Raw genomic sequence first — 26,431 nt, forward strand, 5'->3', positions numbered from 1 at the left:
GACATTGGAGTCAGGAGCGGACTGGCCAAGTTTAATGATGACACCAAACTTTAGGGCTAAGCATCCACGCCAGAAGACAGGCAGGTGATCCAGGCTGACCTGGACAGGCTCAAAAAATGGGTGGACAAGAACCTGATGGTGTTTAACACTGAACAATGCAAGGTTCTCCGCCTTGGAAAAAAAAACCTGCAGCATCCTTTATAGGCTTGGCAGTGCTACGCTGGCTAGCACTATGGAAGAAAGAGACTTGGGGGTCGTCATTGACCACAAGATGAACATGAGCCTGCAATGTGATGCTGTGGCTAGTAAAGCTACCAAAACACTGGCTTGCATCCATAGGTGCTTCTCAAGCAAATCCCAGGATATCCTTCTCCCTCTGTACTCAGCCGTGGTGAGGCTGCAGCTGGAGTACTGCGTCCAGTTTTGGGCTCCACAATTCAAAAGAGATGTGGAGAAGCTTGAGAGTCCAGAAAAGAGCCACGCACATGATCAGAGGTCGGGAAAGCAGACCTTACGGTGACAGGCTGAGAGCCATGGGGTCTTTACCCTGGGAAAGTGCCAGCTCAGGGGTGATCTGATGGCCACCTATAAATTTATCAGGGGTGACCACCAGGATCTGGGGGAACGTTTGTTCACCAGAGCGCCCCAAGGGCTGATGAGGTCGAACGGTTATAAATTCCTGCAAGACCATTTCAGGCGGGACATAAGGAAGAATTTCTTTACTGTGCGAGCCCCCACGGTTTGGAACAGCCTGTCATCAGAGGTGGTTCAAGCACCTACACTGAACACCTTCAAGAGCAAATAGGATGCTTATCTTGCTGGATCCTATGACCCCAGCTGACTTCCTGCCCTTTGGGCGGGGGGCTGGACTTGATCTTCCGAGGTCCCTTCCAGCCCTAATGTCTATGGAATCTATGAAATCAGTATCAGAGCAGCCCTTCCCCACTCTGTCCTGCTCCCTCTTCTGAGTTTCTCTTTCCCTGCAAGCCCACCTCTGAAACTGTTTCTGAAATGTTTCGGAGATGTTTTTGGAGTCTTTCATTTTTTTCCAGATTTCGTGTTTCAGGTGCTAAAATGGGTCAAAACACCTCCGAAGTGAAACGGCTGCTGAAATTTTGCACAGCTCTAATAAACAGTGCAGATTTGTATCTAGCCTTTATTAATATTGTCCCTCCTTTCTATTGTACAAGGATAATAGCAGCTGTCAGCAAGGGTCAAGAATTTCTCTCTAATGCTTGGTATCAATACTAGATATTTCAAACTATACCACCTCCAAAATTTCAAAAACTTAAAATAATTTGAATACTGAGTTAGATTTACACCCTCTCCCAACTCTTGGGAGGCACTGAGTGTAACGATATTTTTATAGGCAAATAAAAAAAAATCCAGAAAATTTAGTCTTTTGGAGCTTTTTATATCTAGTCCCTGGTTGGAATACTTTGATTTAGGCTGCATGCACATATTCAAATGACCTGGGAGAATGCTCCTGGGTTTGTTCTTCTGGGGGAAAAACATGCCCAAAGATGCCTGAGTAGATGTTAGAATGCCAAGTCCCTGAAGAGCAGAGAGCTTGCAGTGCTGATGCTGGAAAGCCAGGGTCCCCATGCTCTACTGGCTCCCTCAGTTTGCCTGGCAAGAGTTGGCAGGAGTACACAAGGCAGCCCTGATTGGTTGACCCAGACTGCTCAGAATTAGTCTGTATGTCCCTGTAGCATCGTGTAGGACTATGAAAGGTGCGCGTTCTGCTCCCTGCTCGGCTGGAGTAGTAGAGTCCAGCCCAAGCAACACATTATCTCCATGAGTGCTTTTTGACTGTCATTTATTTGATTTCCTTAACTCTCAGACAATATAGGAAGCGTGTCATCGGCTCAAAACAAACCCGTGTAAACATCTGCCACCCTCATCCAGATGGAAATAAGTTTTTTACCTATGCTTTAGTACTGCCAGTTTATCCGTTGTAGTTAAGTAACACTAAATGATTCTAAGTAACTATTTTCAGTAGAAATTGATGCTGTTAGTTCACAAAATATGGCAGCTGTATTTAAGAGACAATGTCTGTCTCAGCATGATATAATAATATTAATGACAAACTATTCTTGGAAGGATAGTCCTGCTTTTCCAAATTTCTCCATCCCCTTAAAAAGCTACCACATCACTGTGACAGTAGATTTTAAACAAGTGTGCTCCGGGAGTCCGAACTATATCACCAGTTCTGAAGCCAAGTTGTTTCCCAGTTTTACTTAAAACTATGGACTTGGTTTTATCCTCTCATTTATTATCCTCAGGAGTATACAGGCTGCCAAGGGGTCATATGTCCCTTGTTCTTAGTACTGCCTTTAAGTCCTACCTGGAAGTGTCAAGAATGACTTCAACTCTTATCTTTCTACTGCCATCATTCTAGCAAGACCTGCTGCGCTCTGCTAATGAAGACCTTACAACTCGTATTGAAACTTTACAATCTAATGCCAAGCTTTTAGAAGTACAGATACTGGAAATGCAGAAAGCAAAAGTAAAAGTTGACAAAGAACTGGAAGCTGAAAAACTTCTAAAAGAGCAAAAGATAAAGGTAAATGATGTGTTTTGGGACCATAAAAATTGGAACATGGAATATTTCCTGAATGAATTTAAAGAGAGGTTTTGTGAAAGGTTGCAGTGTTGTTTTTAAAATAATCCAGCTGGTTTGATTTTTTGTTCTTTATAGATCAGATCAGATTAGGATCAAATATCCTGTTTTGCCTGACTGTCCTTCTGAAGGGTTATTCTTGCTCTTGAAAGAGCTTCAACAAGGCCATCAGTTAGAGCAGAGCAGAACTTTATGGTTGTATGTTAAGATTTTATTGCCTCTATACATTTTATAATCTTTATGAGTTTTATGTTGTTAGGATGGGTGTCTTTGAAATAACTCTCATCCTTGTAATATGCTGATACAGATTTTGTGCTACACACCACAAAATATAACTGTTTTTGAACTCTAAGGGAGCATTTACACCTATTTTCAGGACCACAGCTGTTCTCTAAGAGAACTGGAAGAAATTCAGCTTCAGCTTCAGAAGGAAAAGAAACATCTTCAGAAAACTATGCAGGAGCTAGAGCTGGCAAGGAAGGTAGGGTAACATTGCATTACGGTATGTGTTTAGAGCTCCAGTTGTGCTGCATGCTGAATGATAGACCATCCCCACACTGAAGAGCTTAAAAACCATTTGAGGCAAAGGATGAGAGAGTGGAATTTTTTACCCCTTTGTATAGATGGGGAAGTACACAAATTATTACTAACCCCTTTCAATTCCAAAAACTGTGAACAAAAATGGGAATTCCAAGTCTTCTGAATCCCAGTCCCATGCCTTAATGGCAAATCTAGCCTTGTTTTTTTGATGGCCAGTCTTTACAAAGTGATGGTCAGAAAAATTATTAAAATTGTCACCATAAGTTGTTTCCATTTTTCACTTTTGGCTAAGAGGTTATTGTTGGTATCTGAGGCCCCAGAGAGGCACTGCATTTCTGGCACTACAAATGCCCTTGTAGCACTACAAAAATCAAGGGAACAGATGTGCGCATCCACTGTAGTGCTATACAAATGGTGCCAGCACTACAGAAATGTTCCTATTTCAAAAAGAAACTTCTCTGTAGCATTGTTTTGTAGCACCACATGTGCACCTCTCTTAGTCCCCCAACGTCCCACAGTGCTCTGCTCACTAGCTGCCCCCAGGGCAGCAGCTGGCTCCCTGACAGCCTGCTAGGAGTAGAGATGGAGCCTTACTCACTGTCACAGCCCATTGCTGACCCAGGGAAGCAGCATTTCTGCCTGGGAACTGGTGTCGCTCCCCAGTGGTAGAGGGAGTTGTGGCTGCTATAAGGATATTGGATGCCCCAGCAGTGTCAGAGAAACTTGCTGCTGCTGCCCCAAAGACAGCTAGTGCCCCAGCAGCAGCTTTGTGGTGATTTGTAATGTTCCAACTAGGAGGGTTGAACGTGTATGGTCCCCATCTCCTCCTCCGTAGCACTTTATTTTCATAGCGCTACAAAATGCTGTTGCACTTAGTGTACTACAATGAATGTCTGTCCATGGCATCAAAATCTTGATTTGTGAGTACAGGTTCTAGCTGGGGGTGGCAGCAGATAAATATTAATGAACAGCAATTCATTATTGCAGCATCCAGCAGCAAATGTGTTTGTGTGCATCTTTAAATTGGCTGAATAATCTTAAACTGTAGTTTTCTGAGCAATTCCTTAAACCTAAAACCTACAGGACGCACAGAAGAGCACATTGATGGACATGGAAATAGCTGATTATGAGCGATTTGTGAAAGAACTTAATCAAAAGATTACAGATAAAAATAGCAGAATTGAAGACCTTGAGCAAGAGATCAAAATTCAGAAGCAGAAGCAAGAAACCCTGCAGGAAGAAATAAGTGAGTAAAATTGTAATACTTGATATTCATGTATACAGCCAGACATCTCGGATCTAAGACAGGAGAGCAAACAGCTTTTAAAACATCTTTTCTGTACTTCTTGACGTTCTCAGTAGCATCCACAGTAGACGAGAGAGAGAGGCTGCCAAAAAATAGTGGGAAGATGACTTGTCAACATTCCGTTCTTATATTAAATTAGGTAGTCATGTTCATCTTCCACTTGTTTGCTAAGCACTACGCTAATAGGGAATACCTTAGTAAACAAACTGCACTTCTTACATAACTAACTTAAGCCTACTGCTGCTGGGTAATGTTTCTGTACTCTCTTTATGAAGCTATGAGAGTCAGAAGACTGCTGGTAAAATCGCATCACATGCAAGAATTAACAAAAAGCAATGTGTTTTAAAATTTTGCCATACATTTACGTTTAGCTCATTTATCTGCAGTGATTGACCTTATGTTGACCTGCTTGTTTGCAACTCTTTTGGAAAGCTTTGATGTATTTTTCCCATTTTATAATAAAAGGCCTGTGGAATCTTTTATCCCTTCTCCTCACCTCTGTTTCTTTGCATTAGAGTCCCTTCAGTCATCTGTGCAGCAGTATGAGGAAAGGAACACCAAGATAAAACAACTGCTGGTGAAAACCAAAAAAGAACTAACAGATTCAAAGCTAACTGTAAGTCATGATTTTGCTGCATATGCCACCATATTTAAATCAAATGTTTATAATCTAGTTACAAGTCTAGTTTCTCAAATTAACAAAAGATAAAGTTTTTAAATTAACCTAGATTTTGTTATCTTGCAGGAAAATGAGCATCTGATGCTTCAAGCATCATTAAAAGGAGAGCTAGAAGCAAGTCAGCAGCAAGTGGAAGCCTATAAGGCAAGAAACTATTTATTATTACATGAGTTACACAGTATCAGCTCTACTATACAGCAAGAAAGACTGTGGGCAACAGAAAAGTAAACATGCTGGTACAGAAGAGAGATACCATATTTACTTGAATGTAAGATGAGGTCCACCCCCCCCAGCTCAGCATGGGGAAAAAGGCTCCTCATCTTATTATTACATATGAAGCAGAGTGGGGAGCTCTGACTCTGGCCTTGAGGTCTGTCCCCCCACCCGCCACTTCTCCTCTGTAGCTTTGTCCCCCCACACACACCCTTCCTTCCCCCTTATTGTCAGGCACAGCTCAGCTCAGGTTGGAGTCTCTTCTGGGCACTAAGCACATGGAAACTCCTTTTTTATTTAGCCTGTCAGCAGCACAAACACTGCTGTATTGTCTGCCTGGTGTATCAGCAATGTCAATGCTGCTGCATGGCCAGGCAAGGGCTGAGCTTCCATAGTTGGAGTAACATTTGACAGTAAAGGAGGAGGACAGAGTCAGAGACTTGGGAAGTTATTGGGGAAGGGGCAGAGACTGGGGGAAAGTTTGGAGAGAAGAGGCAGAGTGAGGAGCAGGGGAGAAAGAGGCTGAGAGAGTTTGGGAGAGAGGGGCAGAGCCTATTGGGAGTTCAGGAGGGGAGTATAGGTGGCAGGGGAGTTTCAATACAATACTCCAATGCTTATCTGGAAAATTATAACAGATTTATAGATTTTCCATGTATAGAATCTAATTATTGGGGGATTTGTCTTGTATTCAGGGTCATCTTATATTCAAGTAAATACAGTAATTGATTTTTCGTTGTTCTTGAGGGTTTTTTAGTGCTCACTATCTGCTTCACTTTCTCAAATACTTTATTTAATGTAATACACTAATATTTCTATGTTTAGAGAAACTTTTAATTGATGGTCTTTAAATACCAGTGTTTCTGTAGTAGGCGTTTTTTTTGTTATTGTGGTTCCAAAATACATGTATTGGCTGTTGAATAGATATCACTTCATCTCTGTGTTGTTCCCTGTTCTTTGTGACTGGTGCACAAACAGAGTACCTATTGTTATCTGCTAAAACACTTGTTAATTCAAATGGCAGAGGTAAGCATCTGAAGGGGGTTTTTTGTAGCTGTTTTCCAAGTGTGGATACTGACATACAGAAAAATAAAATTAAATATTTGCAAAGTTTGATTGTTTTGGGTACCGTAATGATTAAGCACCCATTTTTAGATTCCTGTGGGTTGAGTACTTTTGGTAGATGCATTGATAAACTCATGTGATGAGATTTTTCCTCAAATTTCTCCTCTTCTCTTTTGAAATTGTTTTGAATTTACTCCTTAAACTCTGGTTGAATAGCTTTTTACTCCAATTTTTTATCCCTCCAGCTGCAATCCAAATTGCTCTTAGTTCAGTTGCCTGTTTTTCATCCCTCGGACACAAAAAAAAAAAACAGGGTCTTTATGATTTGGCTTTCATCTGTCACAGTTTACTCAAAAAGTAGGACCACTGCCATTCAACTTTAAAATACCCCTCTTTTCGGTGGGATTTACCTGGAGAGGTAAAAGGAGAATAAATTTTATTCTGGAACTTACTCTTCTTTTTCGTAACATCATTTCTTACTGTCATTATGGAGAAACTATGTAGCATATTACTAGAGAGGTCAAATTATTCTTTTAGTTACCAGTTGATTTATTAGGTAGCCAATCCTGATTAAGTAATAAATGTCATAGTTCTAATTGGTAAACTGCAGTGCAGGTCCTTGGTTTGACAAGAACTCTTTCCTAGGCCTCAGTCACTCAGTTTTCAAAGCTCTCCTTCTGAAGTCTTCTCTTCCTTTGAGCAGCCCCAGCATCTCAATGTTACCTTTGCTCTTTCAACCAAGGGAATACCTTTTGTTACAGATTTACAAATATCTCAGTATTTCCTTTCTTCTTTGAAGTTCTAGGTTTTGCTTCATAACCATTTGAGCAAAAGATTATTTTTCACTTTCAGTAACCTGCAGTACAATTGATATTGTTCTCATGGAGCTGTCCAATAGAACTGTGGTCAGTATCCCTGCTAGGAACTGTGCAGCTCTTTAGAAAAAGTTTAAAGTGTAAATTGCAGATCAGTGCCTAGCATTTATCTCTGACCACCCATTTGTCCTGCTAAAGATAATTCTTCATTTCTGTGGGAGCACCTGCATTGTGATAGTGGCGTGTCCTAAGTAGGCTGTTTCAGTACACCATTCCAGTTTGTTCCTCCAATTAGGTTGCCAATCTGGAAGTATGCTGGTGAGGTGGCTCCTGGGGGGACATTCATACTGACCATTGTCCAACACATCAAAATTGCAGGTCTTGATTGCAGTTGGAGAGAGACTCTCCCAAAGTGACCTCACCAACTTACCTCTAGGTTGAGATCCTGGAGTGGGTTGCTCTAGAGTAATTACCTCAGTAACTTTTTAAATGAGGTATGACAGGGTACAGAGATTCCATCCTTGGTCTGGCTATGTGAACTGATGGTTTTCCCCTGCCCCTTCTTCCCCTCCCCTATCCCTAAGGGTAGGGATATGATGGAGTGTGCTATACCTGTCATGAGCTGGTAGGTTGAGTTAGCCCTTTATCCTAAGAGAGAACACTGCTGTTTTCATAGAGTCTCAGGAAAGGGCAGAGACGACAGAAATTAAGGGGTAGTTTTCTAGTCTGTATTGTAGCAGGAAAAGTCAGCTGCTGGAAGATAGACAAGCTATGAGCTGATCCTGCATGGATTAAAGATGGGGCTCAACTTGGGAAAAGGCTGCAGGATTTTTGGAGCCTACAGAAGCAGTATGAGAGCTATTGAAGAGGCAACAGGTAAACCCCTGCCACAAAGCAGGGAGTTTCTGAGGCTTAGAGAGCCAGAAAAGCCACTGAAATTGTAATAGAGTTGGAGTTTTGTTGTAGCCATGATGGTTCAGGAAATATATGAGAAAGAAGGGGTTTTGATATAATTTGTTGAGCGACAGGAACCAGGTGTACAGTTGGGAGAGACGTTACACAAGCTTTTGGGCACAAAGTGTCCTTCTTCAGATTACTTTTCAGTTGAGACCTGAAGAAGAGCTGTTTATGCCTAAAAGCTTTTAAAACATCTTTCCCAGTCATACAGTTGGTTCAATACAAATATCACCAAAAAACCCACCTTGTATCTCACATTTGAAACACCTACAGATGAGGTTTGTAGGTGCTGTGGTATGGCCAGTGATAAATCTCTTCCAGTATCACCCACCTGATGAAAAGATGTAGTGAAAGAGAAGATGCAATAAAGTAAAATCCTGTAGTGTCCAGCTTTTATCTAGATTTCTAACTTTTTTTGTCTTCTCATTGCAAAGAGGGTTAGGCAATCTGAAACCCAGGAAAAATATGCAGTTTTAAAATCTATTTTTGGTACTAATTAGACTTGATTTTTAACAAAAAAGACAGACTGTCAGCAGATGCCAGTGTTCGTTTTCATCAGTACAAATTTGAATTACCATTTTTCTGCCAGGTGATAAATTTGTGGTTACAGAAAATACAGATTTCACTTAATGATGAGTTTGGAAGGAATGTTATTCATTCTAATTTTTCTTGTATGCATATATTTTCCCCGTGTTTTAAGGAACATTAAAATTAATGCTAAATGTTTTACTGCTCAAATGTGCTCCAGTACATATGCTTCGTGTGTTTCTCCATGCTGTTCTAAAATCAGATTTTATATACATTTTAGTTCTAGTTTTAATGATAGTTGTTTATTTTTAGATTCAGGTGGCTGAACTTGCATCAGAAAAACACAAGGTCCAGGAACATCTGCGGATGTCCGTAGAGCAACATCAACGAATGCTGAGCACTTATCAGCAGAAAATTACTACTTTACAAGAAGAGTGCAGTACAGCAAAGGTATTTTTTTCCACAACAAAAATAATAAGTCAGATGAGTTAGGAGAGAAATTTACTTACCTTGCAGTTCTGTCCCTCAATATTTTATCATCGAGCAGGATTCTAACTTCTGGGTCATGGTGCTTTGGCAGATGACTGGCAGGAATTCCCCTTTCTTGTAATGTGATTGACCTTTTCAGAAGGACCAGGGTAGAGTGCGAACCAGGCTTGGTTCTGGTTGTCAGCACCACAATCTATGGAATATAAATGTTGCTGTCCGAACACTCCAGTCGGTGCCTTTCACTGCACTGGAGGTGAAGCTCCCTGAAATAAAAGTCACTTCAAGTTGATCAGCTAGCATGCTCTTGAAGGAGAACGAAAGACAGGAAAATAGCCTCTCAAGCCACAACATCCAACATCTGAAACAGGCAAGGAGGGTGTGACTGAGTGTCCTACAAGGTAATATCTTCAAGAAAAGCAAATTTTACAAATTGAATATGCTGCATTTTTCTGAAGATATCGTTTGTGCAGGATTTTCTGGATACCAAACAAAAACTAGCAAGACAGGTGCTAACTTTGTGACACAACTATGTGAAGAGGTACATGTTAATAGCACATAGCAGGGGTAGGCAACCCTCTGGCATGTGTAGGCATTTTGCTTGCCATGTATGCCTCTGAGCACTCAGCAAGGGAGCTGCAGGGGCTGATCCTTGTTGTGGCAGTGCAGCCTCAGTTCCTTTCCTGCTGTCTGCTCTGAGTTGCTCCTGCACCTGCCACCAGCAGCTAGCCAGGCCAGGGCTCCAGGGACCCTGGTGCAGCTGCTTGCAGTCTACTCACTGCCTGCTGCACGCAGGCTGGGCTCCATGGAGGGCAGCAGGAGCCTGCCCAGAGCCTGGGCCAGCTGTGGCAGGCAGTTGGGAGGCTGCAAGCAGCTGCCAAAAGCTTGTTGCTGGTGGCAGATGCACACATCCTCAGAGTGGATAGCAGGGAAGGGGCTGGGGCTGCACTGCCACAACAAGGATCAAGCCCCTTGCGACTCCCCTGCTGTACGCCCCTTGTATGCCAACATCTTACAAGTCACAGTTGCAGGTGTTTTTGGCACTCTGCGCAAAAATGTTGCCATCCTTTCGTGTGTAGAATAAAAGCAAAGAGGAATTTGATTCTTTTTGCAGTATAAAATGTAGTCAGATGAAAGTAAAAGACTTTCTTGAAAGAAATGGCTACAGCAGGATTACAAAGCATTATCTTCTCTCCCTTGGAAATCAGTTCTGGAGCAGTACACTCCAAAACTGTATTTCTTGCATTTTAGGAAACTAAACTGAGCAATAATTCTGTGTAGATTTATGGCAAGCAGTTCAAGTAGAATCTTTTGAAATAGAAATGTCTATTCCAGATGTGATAGCAGCCTTGCTTCTGATCAAAAGATTGTTGACGTAGCCTTCTAGTTTCAGGCTAATGACATGGAATGCAATAAGATACCCATTTAGACATCATCATCTTCAATATTCTGCAAACTGTTTTAAAAAAAAAAAGTAATTGAGTGGTGCTTGCAAAGGTATTCAGTTTCAGATGGAATCCTCGAAGTTATTTGATAATGATAGGCCCATTAAGGTGGAACATTGACATCATTTTGGAGAAACATCTTGGTGGCTTCCTAAGTTTCATCTTATCTTTACTAAATCAATAATTTTTAAGTGTTAGTCACTGGGACTGAAGCTTAGTCACTCAGCAAAAATCAGACATTACCATCTGGAAAATGACCTTCAGCCTGAAAAATGTAAGTTCACAGGAATGGCATGATGAAGTCTTTTTTTGAAGTATCCTTGTCAGGTCAACATTAACGTTCCATTGTACAAGTGACTTATTAATTGGAGGTTTCAGAAATGTCAGAATGCATGAAACTGACAGGGAGCTGGAGATATGCCGTTCTATCTTTGATTAGTTCGTGATGGTTTAAAAAAGATGCCAGATATTCCTGAAAGTAAGTGAGTTTTTTACTTTCACCTGCCTAAGTCTAGTAAAGCAATTTCTGTGTAGAAGAAGTAATGGAATTCATATGGACCTTATTGCATCAGGTTTAAAGCTGTAGATCCTGCTGGTAGATGACCTGTCTAGCTGTTAGAAAAGTTCATTCAAGCTGCTAATGAATCAGTCATCAGGGAGAAGTCTTATGAAGCCAGTCCTACAGGAGTGTAACTGGTTTGCCTCTAGAAGGATTTGGAATTTTGTATGTGCCAAATTTCTTTGGTGTGAGAGTCTACAGATGTTACCCTTCCACATCTCTACATGTTGTGGGTAATAGCATCATGGCACTGCAGTAAGCCATCCTGGATAAAAATCTACGCTAACGTGGTTCACTGCTGTGTGGCTTTGTTGGATGTCATATGTGCAAAAAATGGGCATTGAGGAATGGCCAACAGAAAAGGAAAGCCAATATGAAAGATAAGCCACTAAGAAATTTGCTGCAGAAACAGCAGAGAAAATGAAGATGCATCAAGTGTCCCTCAGACAGTCTTTTAAATACTGTGAGGCTGAAATACTCTTAACTCATGTTCTCCACTGGTAGGAAACATAAAGAATTGGTAAAAGATATTGGTATATTCCAGGAGCCAGAAATCCTGGAGGAATGTCTGATGTGCAGTCCGGTGCAAGTTGGTCCAGCCCCAGAGACTTATGAAGCTAGTAGAATTCTGGAACTCTGGAGGGACATTCCCACTGACTTTGGCACCTAATCTGTGGAGGGCTTGGTTGATTTATGGAATAGCACACCTGAAGTCTGCCAAAGAGACAGTGGCACACGGGCATCTACTCCTCCTGTGGCAATGGTGGCATAGTTCTCCCCCATATCTAGGGGAGCTGATGCAGCTGAAGTGGTATGACGCAACCGGGTCTCATCCCATGCTGAATCCAAGTAATTGTGGCATAGATCCTTCTTGAAGGACATGGCATGGCAGTTCTGGGAAAAAAAAGTATTTTAATCTCTACTGCCATTGCATCTGCAAAGTGCCCTCCGGTAGAGTTGGTCTTGGTGGTGAATGGTATGGTTAATGCAAGTGTTCGCCACCTGTAAATAGTCTTTTATGGTCTGCTGAGACAAGCTTGCCATCTACTTTGCAGACAAAATCTCCCTTATTCAGTACAGCTTGGGCACCGCTACTTTTTCTTGCGGAGTCAGAATTCAGGGTTGGGATCTGTCTTGTCCAGTTTATATGGATTGGTTCCAATTGGTGTCACCATCTGATGCAAAGTATGTGCTCAGGGGATGCAGGTGACCAGCGGTGAAGGGGACCCATGTCTGTGCTGGCTTGCACAAGTCTGTTGAGGGAACTGGGGCTGCTGCTAGAAGGGCTTGCGAGTGCTTCCTTTCTTCAGAAGGTGTCAGGTTACCAGATATTCTTAAGCCTGTGGTTGTCTGGCCCTAACCCTAGAAATTGTTGCTTGATACCTTCACCCTGTCTCCAATCTATCCTTTTTTGAGGAAGGTCATTGAACCTTCAGGAAGGTCCAACAGCTTCAGACGCATCTGGATGTTATTCCTAGACCCCTCAGTCTGGCTTTCACCCCAAATATAGCAGAGACTGTGCCTGTGGCATTGGTTGATGCACTTCACTTAGATATTGATGGGAAATTGTACCCTGCTGCTCTTGCTAGATCTTTCAGTGGCTTTTGGTACATGATGATGGTTACGTGACCTAGTGGGTATTTATGGTATCTTGTTAATCAGTTCTGCTCTTTCCTAGCAGGAAAGTCTTAGAGGGTGGTGATAGGTCAGAGCTTGTTGTTCCCTAGGATTCCATCCTACTGTTCAACATATATATGAAGCTGCTGAGTAAAATTATGCAGAGATATGGAGCAAGGTGCCATCAGTATCCTGATGACACACAGCTCTATCTTTCCCTTTTGACCTGGAGTCCGCAGTCTGTGTCCTTTTCCAGTGTCTGACTACATTTGGAGATTGGATGCAGGTGAACCAATTGAAGCTGAATCCAGAGGTGATTATGGTGGACAGTCTACATGGCTGGGGGAGTGGCAGGTGGAATTGCCATGTTCTCTTAGTTGAGGCTTTTTTAACCAAAATTTTATTAAATTTAGCTTCCCCTTGTCCTTCTTCAGTTTCTCAGCCTTGGGGTGGACAATGAGATCCTGTGCTGTACCTGGATTATCAAGTGGTAGTAGCAGCCAGGAATGCCTTTCACCAGTTTCATCTGGAGAGAAGGCTACAACCCTTTCTTTCTAATTTGGCCACAGTCATCCATGCCTTCATAATCTTGAAGCTAGACTACTACAATGTAGGGCTGCAGCAGCTCACCATTTGACTGGGGTTGAACATAACTCTGGTGCTTCAGTGGCTCGCCAGGCAAAATTCAAGGTGATGATTTGACTTATAAGGCCTTAAGTAGTCTGAAGGCTACAGGCCTAAAGGGGAACACCTTGTCTTTTATGCCCTTTGTGATCTCTGAGGTTAGCCAAGAGCCACCTCCTGTGCGGACCATGAATCCATCAAGTTTGCTTGGCAGAAATGTGGGAGGTCATCTGTGTAGTCCCTCATTTCTGGAACCTCTTCCGCCTTAAGGCTCATCAGAGCCTGAGTTTGGACATCTTTTAGAAATGGTGCAAGACGTTCCTGTTTGACCAGGGATTTAGTAGATGAAGCAAAACTGGGGTATTGTGTTTGGTGGGGGTGTTCTGAAGGTTACCTTAATAATCTACTGGCTAGAGAACAAAATAAATTATTTTGTTTCTCCCATTTTTTAGCAAGTTATTTTGCTCTCATCTGTAAGCTGCCCTGAGCCTTTGTCAGGAAAGGCAGCCTACAAGTGTAATATGTAATAAATAATCAAGTAAATACTTCTTCCACAAAAGCTTCACCACCAGCTGCAGTAAAGGAGAGACTGACTGGAATGCTCAAAGTGTTTGTACTCAGCAGAGGATGGTGTGTCACATGCACTAAAGGGACCTGTGCTGCCATCAAGAGATTTAAAAATATTAGATTAAATTTCCATAGTTGCAGGCTTCTGCTAGGACCTGTGAATGAAAATCTTGCTCACGTGGTATCTTAAGAGAAAGAACATGTACAACACTAAGCACTGGATAAGCGGTGCTTGTCAGATTAGTGATTTTTTTTCCTGCTGCATGATACATGAAGATGAAGCTACCTTGTTAAATTTTATCAACAAAAATTGAATGCCTTTGTTAAGTGACTGTCATAGCAAAATGACAAAACAAAGTGTACCTTTACAGAGACAAAAATGTGTATTTTTCTCTTATTAAAAACAAAACATTAGCATAATTTTAATTGAAGATAAAAGTCTGCTATACTGAAAGAATGACTAACTTGAAAGCTATGTGTTAAGAATGAAAAAAAAGTCTGTTACATCCATATTTGCCTGCCTTGAGCTTGCTATTTTTAATAATTCAAATTTTTAAAGGACTTTGATTATGACTGTTTGTAGTACTTGGCCTCTTGAAGGCTCAAATCAAGTGTAGGATCTGTTCTTATTAGTTTAATTAGCTGTAATTGTAGGAATCTGACAGAATTGTGCATTTGTAAGCTATCTGACAAACTGTTGTGACTAACCTTAATACCTTTGTACCAAAAGGTTTTTGCCTACCGGTTATAAAATATTACATTCTAAGTGAACCAGCTCTCACATGATGTATTAGTCATTTTAATTCCCCATCCATCAAAACAAAAAAGAAATGCAACGAGTACTTTACTATTTTTTGATCTATAATGTAAGATGCATATAAATCCAAAAGCCAGAGATATTTGGTTTTAGAGCAGTAAGTGGATATTAGTCAGTTCCATAATTATGTAGGTTTTACTTTTTTACATTGTAGGCAGAACTCGCTGCTGTTACTTCTGAATTTGAAAGTTACAAAGTCCGTGTTCATAACGTTTTAAAGCAACAAAAGAATAAGTCTGCTTCTCAAACTGCAACTGAGGGAGCCAAGCAAGAAAGGTAAACATTTATATTTATTAATTCTCCCTAATCAAACATTAGTCAGATCAAACAAGTGGCATTTCTAGTATATTACACTTCTGTCTTATGCTTGCTTATATAAAAGGGCAGGGGTTTGGAAGTCTTCTGTAGTCTACTACATTTTTTAGTAGAAATATTTATCTTCGTGAGGATTCTTGTTTAGTTTTTTTGAGAACCATCTTACTTTAGCCTTAGAATGTTTTAATTAAGGGTTAACAGTTTACTCAGACAAAACCAAAAGGATGCAATTAACTTCTGTATCCTATTTCAGTCCAAATATTTTTACTGCTTTGAGTGTTAAAAGTAATATCTAAGAGCACGCTTTGAAGACAGGAATCTTTATGCTTAAGTTGCATCCATCATATGAAAAAACTCCAAGTTGCTACAGTAATATAAATGATAATATAAAGTTGGCAAGGTTATTTTGTTTGTATAAGGTCTTTCATATGACCAAAAATCATTAGAAAGAAAGGCAGAATGGAAATAACAATGTGATTGTCAGGAAAATTCAAGGACTGGTCTAAAATCTGAATCCAAATCTCTTTGTGTTTCATGTTGCTCCTTTTGGAAAACTAGAGTTAGGGCTCCTAGTGAAGACACTCAGCAGAACAGCATGCCTGTGTGTTGGGGGTGGAGGGTATACATCTTTTAAGGCTTGTTTTTCTGAGTTTTAAGACCCCAACCATATGTGCAGATAGAGGTGCAATGGGATCTGAAGCATGATCCATGCAGTCACACTTCCTGCCATGCCACAAATGGATGTGCATGTTGTCTGACTAAGGTTACAGTATTCTAACTGAGGTCTTTTAGCATGTCTTTCGTATCATTTAGGCTAGGGACAGAAGTTGTACACAAACCCTTTCAAGTGATCACTCAGAAATTGGTTCAGATCTGTAACACAACAGAAGTTCACTGCACTTAAACCACTTTCAAAATGGCTGAAACTGGTTTAAAATAAACTTAGTTAGATGTAGTATCACACCAAACTGATTTAGGACAAACTGGTTTATGGAACCCCTTCCCAGTTCCAGTTAACTCACAGCCCTCCAGCTTCCCAGGATGCTTTACAGCCCTGAGCTGTACTGTCTGCTCCAGTGGCGCAAGGTTCGCTCCACCCCTCTACTCCCAGAGCACTATCACTGCTCCAGACGGGGCCACACCCGGGTCAGGTAAGCATGCTGGGGTTGGGAGGATTCAAACCCCTCCCCCACCCACATGGGACCCCAGCCAGGGTTTAAACCACCTCCCCCATCATACTCAGCAGGCCAGATGGAGCCTGGTCATGCCTCCCTCCAGAGCTGACCCGACCAGGGTGCGGGGACTGGGGCAAGTCAGCCCATGTGGGGCCCTGCCCATGCTCCAATCTGGGCCCTGGACCTGGAGAAGCTGCTGCCACCTATGGTGCGGTGGGTAGTGAGCAGCTGGACGTGGAGCCATTGCTCCATACCGATGCTGCTCCGCCCCTGCCCTGGTCTGCAGGGTCCGCCAAAGCGTGGGGCCCAGGGTGATTGCCCTGATTCACACCCCCCCAGGCATGGCCCTGCCTCCCTCCACTCGCCCTCCCCACCAGCTTGAGCAGGGAGTGGGAAAAAGCCTCAGAGGGCTTATTTCTCAGCTTTCCTCCTTTTTGTTTGACAGTGGCCTGCAGGCTGGGAGGTGTTCTCTAGCTCCCCCCAGCTTCTGGCCTGGATCACCACATGCATGTGATTGCATTTCTAGAATCAGAAGTCAATGTCTGTTTACACAGCTTAGATTAACCTATGAAGAATGAATCTATTCAACCTTGGGCTTTTTGACTCTCTGTATCTAGCCTTAATGCAGGGATGTGCAATTATTTTGGGCGGAGGGCCGTTTAACAAGTTTTGACAAGCTGTCGAGGGCCGCATAGGTAGTCCTGCCCCTTGACAGTTGTCCTGCCCCATGGTTGCCACATTGGGACCAGAAGTCCTGCCCCCTAACCGCTGACCTTTGCCACAGGAAGTCCTTCCCCTAGCTGTGTCCCCCCTCTCCCCCCATACTCCTTTTGGGAGTTAGGGTTAGTATCTTAGAACCAGAAAAAAACAAATCGTACACTAGAATTCAAACTCCTACTATAATATATTTTAATTTTATTACAAGAAATACTTGTCATGACTTGTGATTGTATACTGTATATAGACGGGATTGCATAATAACTCAAAAATAAAGTTTCACTCTTTTATATTGTGTGTATGTGTATAGTGGGGTGTGGGAGTATCTGGGGCGGTTATGAGAGGGTGTTGCTGTGTAGGAGGGTGTAGGATATGTTGGGGTGCATGTATATGTTGATGGGGGTTGTGGGGTCAGGGTGTGGGTGCGAGGGAGAGGGAGGGGGGTGTAGGTACCTTCCACACACTCCCCCCATGATGTGCAGCTCCCACTGCCTGCCATCAGCAGCAGGTGAGATCAGGGTGCTCATGCCCAGTGCAGGCATGGCTCTGGCCAGCGCTGCATGGGTGGAGGGCGTGGAGCCTGCCCTATCACTGGGGCTCTGCATTACGTGCCTGCTGCTGCAGCACTTGCAGTGGGGGAAACCCCACACTGGAGCCTTCTGCCTCCCTTGTGCCCTGCTGCACTGGTCCCCGCACTTCACTGGGAGTGGAGGGAGCCCCACCTCCTGCTTCCCTGTGCGGTCCAGTACAGGGCTTCCCCACTGCAAGTGTGGAGCTGTAGCACGCAATGCAGAGACCCTGCGATAGAGGCGGCCAGCACTGCACTGGGAGCAGGGACACCCCACGCAGCCTGCCTGGGCGTTTCTATCGCAGGGGCTCTGCATTGCATGCCTGCAGCTCCACTGTTCCCTGCTGCAAGCCCTGTGCTGGACTCTGTGTGGAAGCAGGAGGTGGGGCTCCTTCCACTCCCAGCAGCATGTGGGGACCCATGTCGCAGGGGGCAGGGGGGGCAGTAGGCTCCAGTGTGGGGCTTCTCCCGCTGCAAGTGTTGGAGTTGCAGGCGTGCAGCACAGACCCTCAGCAATAGGGAGGGCAGGCTCCACTCCCTCCCGCACAGCGTTGGCCAGAGCTGCAACCCACCAGGTGCTTATGCCAGGCACAAGCACCTTGACCTCCCTGCCTGCTGCTATTGCCTGCAGCAGGGGCTGCACACCATGAGGGGAGTGTGGTGGGGTCCATACACCCCCAACCCTCACACCCACACCTACACCCTACGCCCACATGAACTCCACGCTCCCACTGCCCCTCTGAGTCCTAGCTCTGTGCTGTGCTCCCACTTCCGCCCAGCTGCAATTCCACCCCCCACCCCGGAAGCTGCTGGCTGAGCAGAGCCCCTCCACCCACAAGAGTGGGAGCGAGGCACAATAGAGTATGTTGGGGGCTTGTACGTGTGGGCGCTTCACTCTCACCCTTGTGGGCAGAAGGACTGGGCAGGATGCAATTAGTTGGGGGGGCACTGTGGCCCAGATGAAAGTGCCTGGCTGACCAGATCCAGCCCACAGGCTGTATTTTGCCTACCCCTGCCTTAGTGTAATGAAAGAAATTAATTCAGCTCTGATAAGTTGCCCATACTACTATGATATTTAGAAGTCCTGAAATATAATGATGTGTACACTTTTTTTTTTCCTTTAGAGAACGTTTGGAAATGATGATGAACCAATTAAAAGCCAAGTTGCAAGATACTCAGAATAATTTACAAATCAATGCAGCTGAACTCCAAGCATTGCAGTCTGAACATGACACCCTACTGGAAAGACATAATAAAATGCTGCAGGAGACGGTCGCAAAAGAGGCAGAACTCCGAGAAAAGTAAGATTCTCAAATGATCAGATACAGTGTATCACTAGACATGCAGCTAGTGCCAAATCGTTCTTTACTTGAGCTGATGAATTTATAAAAATGATTTAATTGTACGTGGGAAGTCAGAGGAATATAGCAAAAAGGCTGCTAGCTACTTGCCAGTCTTCTGGAGCTTCTGCTCTGGGAACTGGATGGGAGCAAGCTGGGAATTTTAAATCTCTACATTTTTGTAAGATTATCTTTCTTTGAAGCTCACTGTATATCTAAGTTCTGTGTACTCTTAAAATGTAATTATTCCAACAGAGTATATATTTATTTATTACTTTTATATCCTGCCCCATCCAAAAGGCTCAGAGAGGCTTATAATAAACAACTCAAAGAAAAGATTCCCCATACAGTGCTCAAAGCTCATGAAGTTCAGTGCTTCTTCCCCAGCTGTCCTTCAGCCACTGCCTCCCTGCCCAAACCTCCACCCAAGTGAACCCTCCTGATAATCCCAACCATAGAATCATAGAAAATTAGGGTTGGAAGGGAGCTCAGGAGGTCTTCGAGTCCAATCCTGTGCTCAAGGCAGGACCATCCCCAACTAGATCATCCCATCCAAACCTTTGTCTGGGTTTTGAAAACCTCCAGGGATGGTGGTTCCACTACCTCTCTGGATAACCTGTTCCAGTGTTTTACTACCCTCCTTGTAAGAAAATTCTTCCTAATATCTAACCTAAACTTCCGTTGCTGCAGCTTGAGACTGTTGTTCCATCTGACACCACTAAGAACAGTCTAGCTCCATCCTCTTCACGTAGTTAAAGGCTGCTATTAAATCCTCCCCCAGCCTTTCCTCAGAAGTAATGTGCGTCAGCCCCTCACCATTTTTGTTGCCCTCTGCCGGACTCTCCAATTTGTCCACATCCTTTCTGTAATGGGGGACCCAAAACTGAACACAGTGCTCCAGATGTGACCTCACCAGTGCTGAACAGAAGGGAATAATCACTTCCCTTGAGCTACCTGCAACACAACTACCAGTGCAGCCCAGTATGCCATTAGCCTTCTTGGCAACAAGGGCACACTGCTGGCTCATGTTCAACTTATTGTCTACTGTAACCCCACAGGTCCTTTTCTGCAGAGCTGCTGCCCAGCCAGTCAGCTCCCAGCCTGTACTGGTGCATGGGATTGACTTTGCACTTGTCCTTGTTGAGTATCATGAGATTCCGTTTGACCCAATCCTCCAATTTGTCTAGGTCACTTGGCATCCTAGCCCTACCCTCCAATGTATCAACTACTCCCCCCCCGGCTTGGTGTCATCCGCAAACTTGCTAAGGGTGCGTTCCATCCCATTATCCAGGTTGTTGATGAAGACATTGAACAAAACCAGCCCCAGAACCAACCCCTGGGGCACTTCACTTGATACCAGCTGCCAATTAGACATCGAACCATCCATTACTACTCTCTGAGCCCGATGCTCCATCCAGTTTTCTATCGACCTTACAGTCCGTTCATCCAATGCAGACTCCCTTAGCTTGCGTGTAAGAATGTTGTAGGAGACTATCAAAAGCCTTCCTAAAATCAAGGTACACCACATCTGCCAGTCTTTCTGCATCCACAAAGCCAGGCATCTAGTCAGAGAAGGAAATTGGGTTGGTCAGGCATGACTTGCCCCTGGTGAATCCATGCTTACTGTTCCTAATTGCCTTTCTCCTCCAAGTGCTTAGAAATAGATTCCTGGAGGATCTACTCCATGATTTTTCCGGGGACTGAGGTGAGGCTGACAGTCTATAGTTCCCTGGATCCTTCCTTCTTCTCTTTCTTAAATATGGGCACTGTGTTTGCCCTTTTCCCGTCACCCAGGACCTCTTCTGATCACTCTGAGTTTTCAAAGATGATGGCCAATGGCTCTGCAGTCACATCAGCCAATTTCCTCAACACCCTCCGGTGCATCCCATCCAGTCCCATGGACTTGTACATGTCCAGCTTTCCTAAGTAGTCCCTAACCTGTTCTTTCAGCACTGAGAGCTGTTCACCTCTTCCCCAAACTGTGCTTCCTGGTGCAGTAGTTGGGGAGCTGCCATTGCTTGTGAAGACGGAGACAAAAACGGCATTGAGTACTTCAGTCTTTTCTGCATCCTCTGTCACAAGGTTGCCTCCCCCATTCAGTAAGGGACCCACACTTTCCCTAATCCTCCTCTTGCTACCAACATACTTGTAGAAACCCTTCTTGTTATGCTTTACATCCCTTGCTAGCTGCAACTCCAGTTGCTCTTTGGCCTTCCTGACTTCATCCCTGCATGCTCGAGCAATACTTTTATATTCTTCCCTAGTTATTTGACCAACTTTCCACTTCTTATAAACTTCCTTTTTGTGATTTACTGAAGCCAAGCTGATCTTCTGCCATGCTTGCTAGTCTTCCTGCACATAGGGATGGTTTGTTCCTGCACTCCTCAGTAAGGCTTCTTTGAAGTGCAGCCAGCTCTCCTGGACTCTTCTCCCCCTCAGTCTGGCTTTCCAAAGGATCCTGCCCATGAGTTTCCTGCGTGAGTTGAAGTCTGCTTTTCTGAACTGTCTCCCAACCATCACTTTTATCCAGACTACAAAAACAGGAAAAAAGCTAAAATTTGTAGTTATCACAGTGATAGGAAATCCATCATTGTAATTTCATATCTACCTGGTGCTCTTCATGTGGTAGACAACATTCTAAGCATGTCTTTCCCACAGACCATAGTTTCATTTTTTTTTTCAAAATGAGCATTTTTATTCTAAATATGTCTGATAGTTATATGGGTATCTCTTTGCTCTGTAAGGGCACATCCGGATGAGTGTGGTCATGCAGTATGTGGTGCTTACAAACACTGTGCAATATGTGGTGTTGCAAATGTCTGGTGTTCTCCAGGCTGCAGGGGTTTGCTGATCAAGCGTGCACTGCACTGGGTTTTTTTTCCGTGGGATTTTTTTTTGACCTTTGAATGTCCAGGGATCAAAAAAGCTGTGGGGAAAAAAGACAGGAGCAATGCATGCTTGCCCAGCGTGTGCTGCTGAAAAGTGGAGCCGGGCCTGCTGAAGCCATACTCTGCTGCCAACGAGGCTCTGCTTGGCAGAATCGCCATGGGTGCAGCCCCAGGAGGCTTACCCCAGGTAAGGCTGCTGGGGCCAACACAGTGCTGGCCCCAGCCTCTCCTACCTCACCCAAGGTAACTTGCCACACACCAAAGCGTGTATCACACAGGCATTTCCCACGGACAGGTAGTGGTGTCACAAAGTACACCGCCACTGCTTGTCCCTAGGGAACCAAATGTCCACGCACATCTGCGCGCTCTAAGGGACTTGAGCATATATCCTTTCTTACTTTTTTCCTCCCCATGTAGTACGGCCAAACCTCTTTCTAGCCAGACTACAGCATGATCTGCTTTTGGGATGGCTGACTGTCTCCACATTATTCTTTCTGTTCCATGCTCTCCTGACAGTATTTCAGGCACAGAATAAATCTCTCTGCTGGGGCTCTATTCCGTTTGTATCAAAGCAAGAACCTTTCTGTAGTTAAGGTTAATTTTTGTTCAGGGGAATGTAAGGTCAGTTTTTTCCCATCTCTACCTATTTTAATGCTTTGGGTAACGGGGAGGTGCTGGTTTCTTGTCTTTTGTTCAGTCTGGTTAGACCACAGTATTCCAATTGTTAATGCTTCTTTTACACACACACTTTTCAGACTCTGCACAATACAGTCTGAGAACTTAGTCATGAAGTCAGAGCATGTACAGACTATGAATCAGCTCACGGCTCAGAATGAAGCTCTCCGGAACAGCTTCAGAGATCAAGTCCGGCATCTGCAGGAAGAGCATAGGAAGACAGTAGAAACATTGCAGCAGCAGCTGTCCAAGGTAGAGGCCCAGGTCTTCCAACTCAGAAGTGAGCCTAGCACCAGAGGTAAGTTGTGTGTTTTGTACAGTCAGTGCACCCCGAACAACTTTTTTTTTAATACATCTGCATTCATTGTTTCTGTATTAGCTCCATAATACTTGTGCAAATGTCTCAAAATCCTTTAGGTATGTTACCAAGTGGTACCCAAGTACTTTTACATATGAAATGGTAAACACAGGAACCAATACTTTCTGTGAGTTGACTCAGTGTATTCTTCAGTAACACAGAATTGTTTGTTATGGGGAGGAAAGGGAGAAATCATTTGCCTGCTGTTTGGTGCTGTCCCTGCCCATTTTTCTCAGATTTTGGAGAGGCCACTCTACTTTTACTTCCAAAATATGGTTAAGCTGAAGATGGGTGTATAAACAGCTGATGCAACTTCACTGGGCAACTCTGTTGTAGTGCTAGCTCCACACATAAATATAAAATAAGCAACCATAAGTGACATTATAGTATGTAATAAACTTATATTTAGTACATTCTTACACATTAAACCAAACCCAAAACATTTGCTTCAGCAGTAATAAATGTGGCATGTGTGCCTGTTTCATAAGAACGTCTTTCTAAATTTAAAACAAACACACACCTGTACTTACTGAGGAGTAAAGATACAGAGTAGCCAAAAGACTTAACATCTTGTATGTTCAGTTTTTAAAGTACAGTCATCTTAAATGAATAGTGCCCTATGAAATATTTAGTATTTTGAAAGTTAAAAACTAACCCACAACCTGTATTTTCATCATGTAAAAACAGCCTTCTCCTTTTATACCTTAGCATGTGCATTGGGTAAAAAGGAAGGTGATTTAATGAGCATGTGCTTTGTTTTGACTTCTGCTGGCAAGACTGACCGATTTAGATCGGGGTGGGCAAAGGCCAGACCATGGCGGACTCCATTTCCCAGCAGCCCCTGTGGCAGCCCACACCGGGGCTGTGGCCAGGGGTGAGACGGGTAAGGACAGGTGGTGACAGTATGGCACTGGAGCCAGGGCAGAGCCATGATCTACACTTACAGGCCCCTGTGATTAGTATGAGTTCTGTGGACAGGGGCATGTAGGGAGCAGATTGTGGCTCTGCCCTGGCTCTGGCCCTGTGTTGTCACCACCACAAGCGCCCCATATGCAGCTCCCTGCCCTACCTGTGCTGCTCCTGGCTGGTTTCCAGGGAGACCCTGGGAGCAAGGTGCCCTGACAGCACAGGGCTAGGGTCCCGTTCTGTGGCGCTGTGCTGTCACAACCCAGCCACTCCTGGGGTCTCCAGCAAGACTGGCCAGGACACACACCGAGGGGGGGCGGGGGGGTGCTGCTGAGAAATGGAGTCTGGCTCCTTTCCAGTTGGTTCATAAGTGGAACCACTCTGCAAAGTGTCTGTATGTGTGGTGAAAAGCTGGGTAGTCTCCTCATTCCCCAGGCTTTTTTAAGATTGTTACAGCATAGAATCTTAGAGAAGTAGGGCTGTAAGGGACCTTCAGAAATCATTTAGATCAACCTCCTGCCTGAGGCAGAATCATCACTATCCAAATCTTCCTAGAATATAGGCATAGCTATTCCTGGATCATCCTGATCAATGCCTGTCCAGCCTCTTCTTAAACACCTCCAATGATGGAGCGTCCAGCTTTCCTAGTTAATCTAATCCGCTACCTCGCTGTGTGAAGAAGGAGGTTTAGATTGGATAACAGGAAAAACTGTACTGCAGCTTCAAGCAATTGGACTGTCCTGGTCTTAGCAGCAAGAGAGAGAAGCTATTTTCCCTCTTCTTTATAGCAGCTTTTCAGGTATTTGAAGCTTGCTGTCATGTCCTCTCTTAAGAATCTTTTCTGCAAACTGTACATCCTTATTTCCTTCAGCGTCTTATTCTATGACTTGCCTTCCAAGCCCTTTATCACTTCTGTTACCTGCCTCTGGACCCTCTCTAATTTTTCCAGCTCCTTTTTAAAATATGGAGCACAAAATTGCACATAGCACACTAGAGAACGCCCAACCTGTGCCAAGTAGAAAAATGCTATCACTGCCCATATCTTGAACCTAATGCTTTCGTGGATGTATCGCAAAACCATATTCACTTTTTGTGCAGCTGCATCAAACTGCACACTCGTATTAATTCTGTGATCTACCCAGACTGAAATCCTTCTCTGTAGTGCTGCCGTCCAGCCAGGTGTCACCCATCTTGTATTTGTACTTCTGATTTTTCTTCCTGAGGTATATATAGAACCTTACACTTGTCTGCATTGAACTTCGTTCTGTTAGTTCCAGCCCAGCTTTCCGACCTGTCATGATCCTTCCGAATTCCACTTCTGTCCTTCAAGATGTTTGCAGTCTTTTCCAGTTTGGTGTCATTTGCAAATTTGCTCAAAAAGGCTTCTTATATCCCGACCCAAATCATTCATAAATATGTTAAATAGCATTGGACCCACAACAGACTCCTGTGAGATTTCCCCTCAAAACCTCCTGCCATTCTAACATGTATAACTACCTTTGCTCAGAGTTGTCATCATTTGTCTATCCACCTTGTAGTTTTGTCTACCCAACAGTTCTCCAATTTGTTTATGAGAAGATCAAGCAGGACCTTGTCAAAATCCTTGCTGAAGTCCAAATGCACAATATATCAACTGCATTCCCTTCATCTGCACAAATAGTTACTTTGTCAGAGAAGCAAATCAAGTTTGTTTGACACAATTTCTCAATAGTAAATCCATGCTGGCTGCTTATGGTCAGCTTTTCCTCCTTCAAATGCTTGTAAATGGACTTCCTTAGGATATGCTCCAGTAACTTCCTGGGTATTGAGGTGGGGCTAACTGGTCTATAGTTTCTCGGGTCCTCCTTTTTGAAATAGGGGTTCTATATGGGCCCCTTTCCAGTCCTCTTATACCTTGCCTGTCTCCCATGACTTCATACATATTATTGCCAAGGGCTCCATGATCACCTTTGCCACGTTCTGCTCTTAGCTTCTTTTCTGGAACCAAGGAACAAGTGAATGTGTTTGACATACAAGGCATCACCACCAACATTCTCCCAACCCTGTCCTTCTGAAATGAAGTGTAGCCCTCAATGTTGACATTACAGTCATAAGAACTTTCCCACCAGGTCTCTAATACCAATCAGATCATAGTTCGCATGGACTGACTTCCAGTTCTTCTTGTTTATTCCCCATACTTCTTGCATTTGATTGCATAAATTGGATGCATCTCAACTTATTTGTTTCCCTTTTGCATCACCTTTTGCTGTCCTGTGGCTCTCAAGCCCTGTTCCAGAGCTGAGCTGCTGCTTTCAGTCCTTTCCCCTCTGTATGGTTTGCTGTGTTGCTGGAGGGTTTTGTTCAGCCCATCCTCTGCAGAACCTACTTTAAAGCCCTCCTTACTAGACTGGCTAGACAGTGCCCAAAAATGCTCTTTCCAGTTCTGGTCAGATGGATCTTATCTCTTATAGCAGTCCTTCCCAGAACATCCATCTGTTGTCAAAGAATCCAAAGCCAACACCACAGTCTCAACCACATGCTTACTTCTGTGATCTCTGCCTGGGCTTACTTCAGTGGTCTATGCCTGGGCTTTTATGCCTATAAGTTCATCAGGGGGGCACAGAAGGGAATTGGTGAGTATTTATTCACCAAGGCCCCCCCCGGGGGTTACA

The 26,431-nt window shown here is 43.8% G+C and overlaps 1 protein-coding gene across 1 annotated transcript in view; it reads left to right on the forward strand.

Annotated features, from left to right (window-relative positions):
• GCC2 (GRIP and coiled-coil domain containing 2) overlaps positions 1 to 26,431 on the forward strand; it is a 57,105-nt gene that overhangs the window by 19,646 nt on the left and 11,028 nt on the right. Inside the window, exons 11-19 of the mRNA XM_019529595.1 lie at positions 2,402 to 2,566; positions 3,000 to 3,104; positions 4,247 to 4,409; positions 4,985 to 5,085; positions 5,215 to 5,292; positions 9,036 to 9,173; positions 14,993 to 15,114; positions 18,738 to 18,914; positions 22,597 to 22,814. Of these exons, the coding sequence (XP_019385140.1) occupies positions 2,402 to 2,566; positions 3,000 to 3,104; positions 4,247 to 4,409; positions 4,985 to 5,085; positions 5,215 to 5,292; positions 9,036 to 9,173; positions 14,993 to 15,114; positions 18,738 to 18,914; positions 22,597 to 22,814 (1,267 nt within the window). The remainder of the gene's footprint in view (positions 1 to 2,401; positions 2,567 to 2,999; positions 3,105 to 4,246; positions 4,410 to 4,984; positions 5,086 to 5,214; positions 5,293 to 9,035; positions 9,174 to 14,992; positions 15,115 to 18,737; positions 18,915 to 22,596; positions 22,815 to 26,431) is intronic.

The sequence above is a fragment of the Crocodylus porosus genome, unplaced genomic scaffold (assembly GCF_001723895.1).
Source record: "Crocodylus porosus isolate Cpor-Errol unplaced genomic scaffold, CroPor_comp1, whole genome shotgun sequence".
Lineage (NCBI taxonomy): Eukaryota > Metazoa > Chordata > Crocodylia > Crocodylidae > Crocodylus > Crocodylus porosus.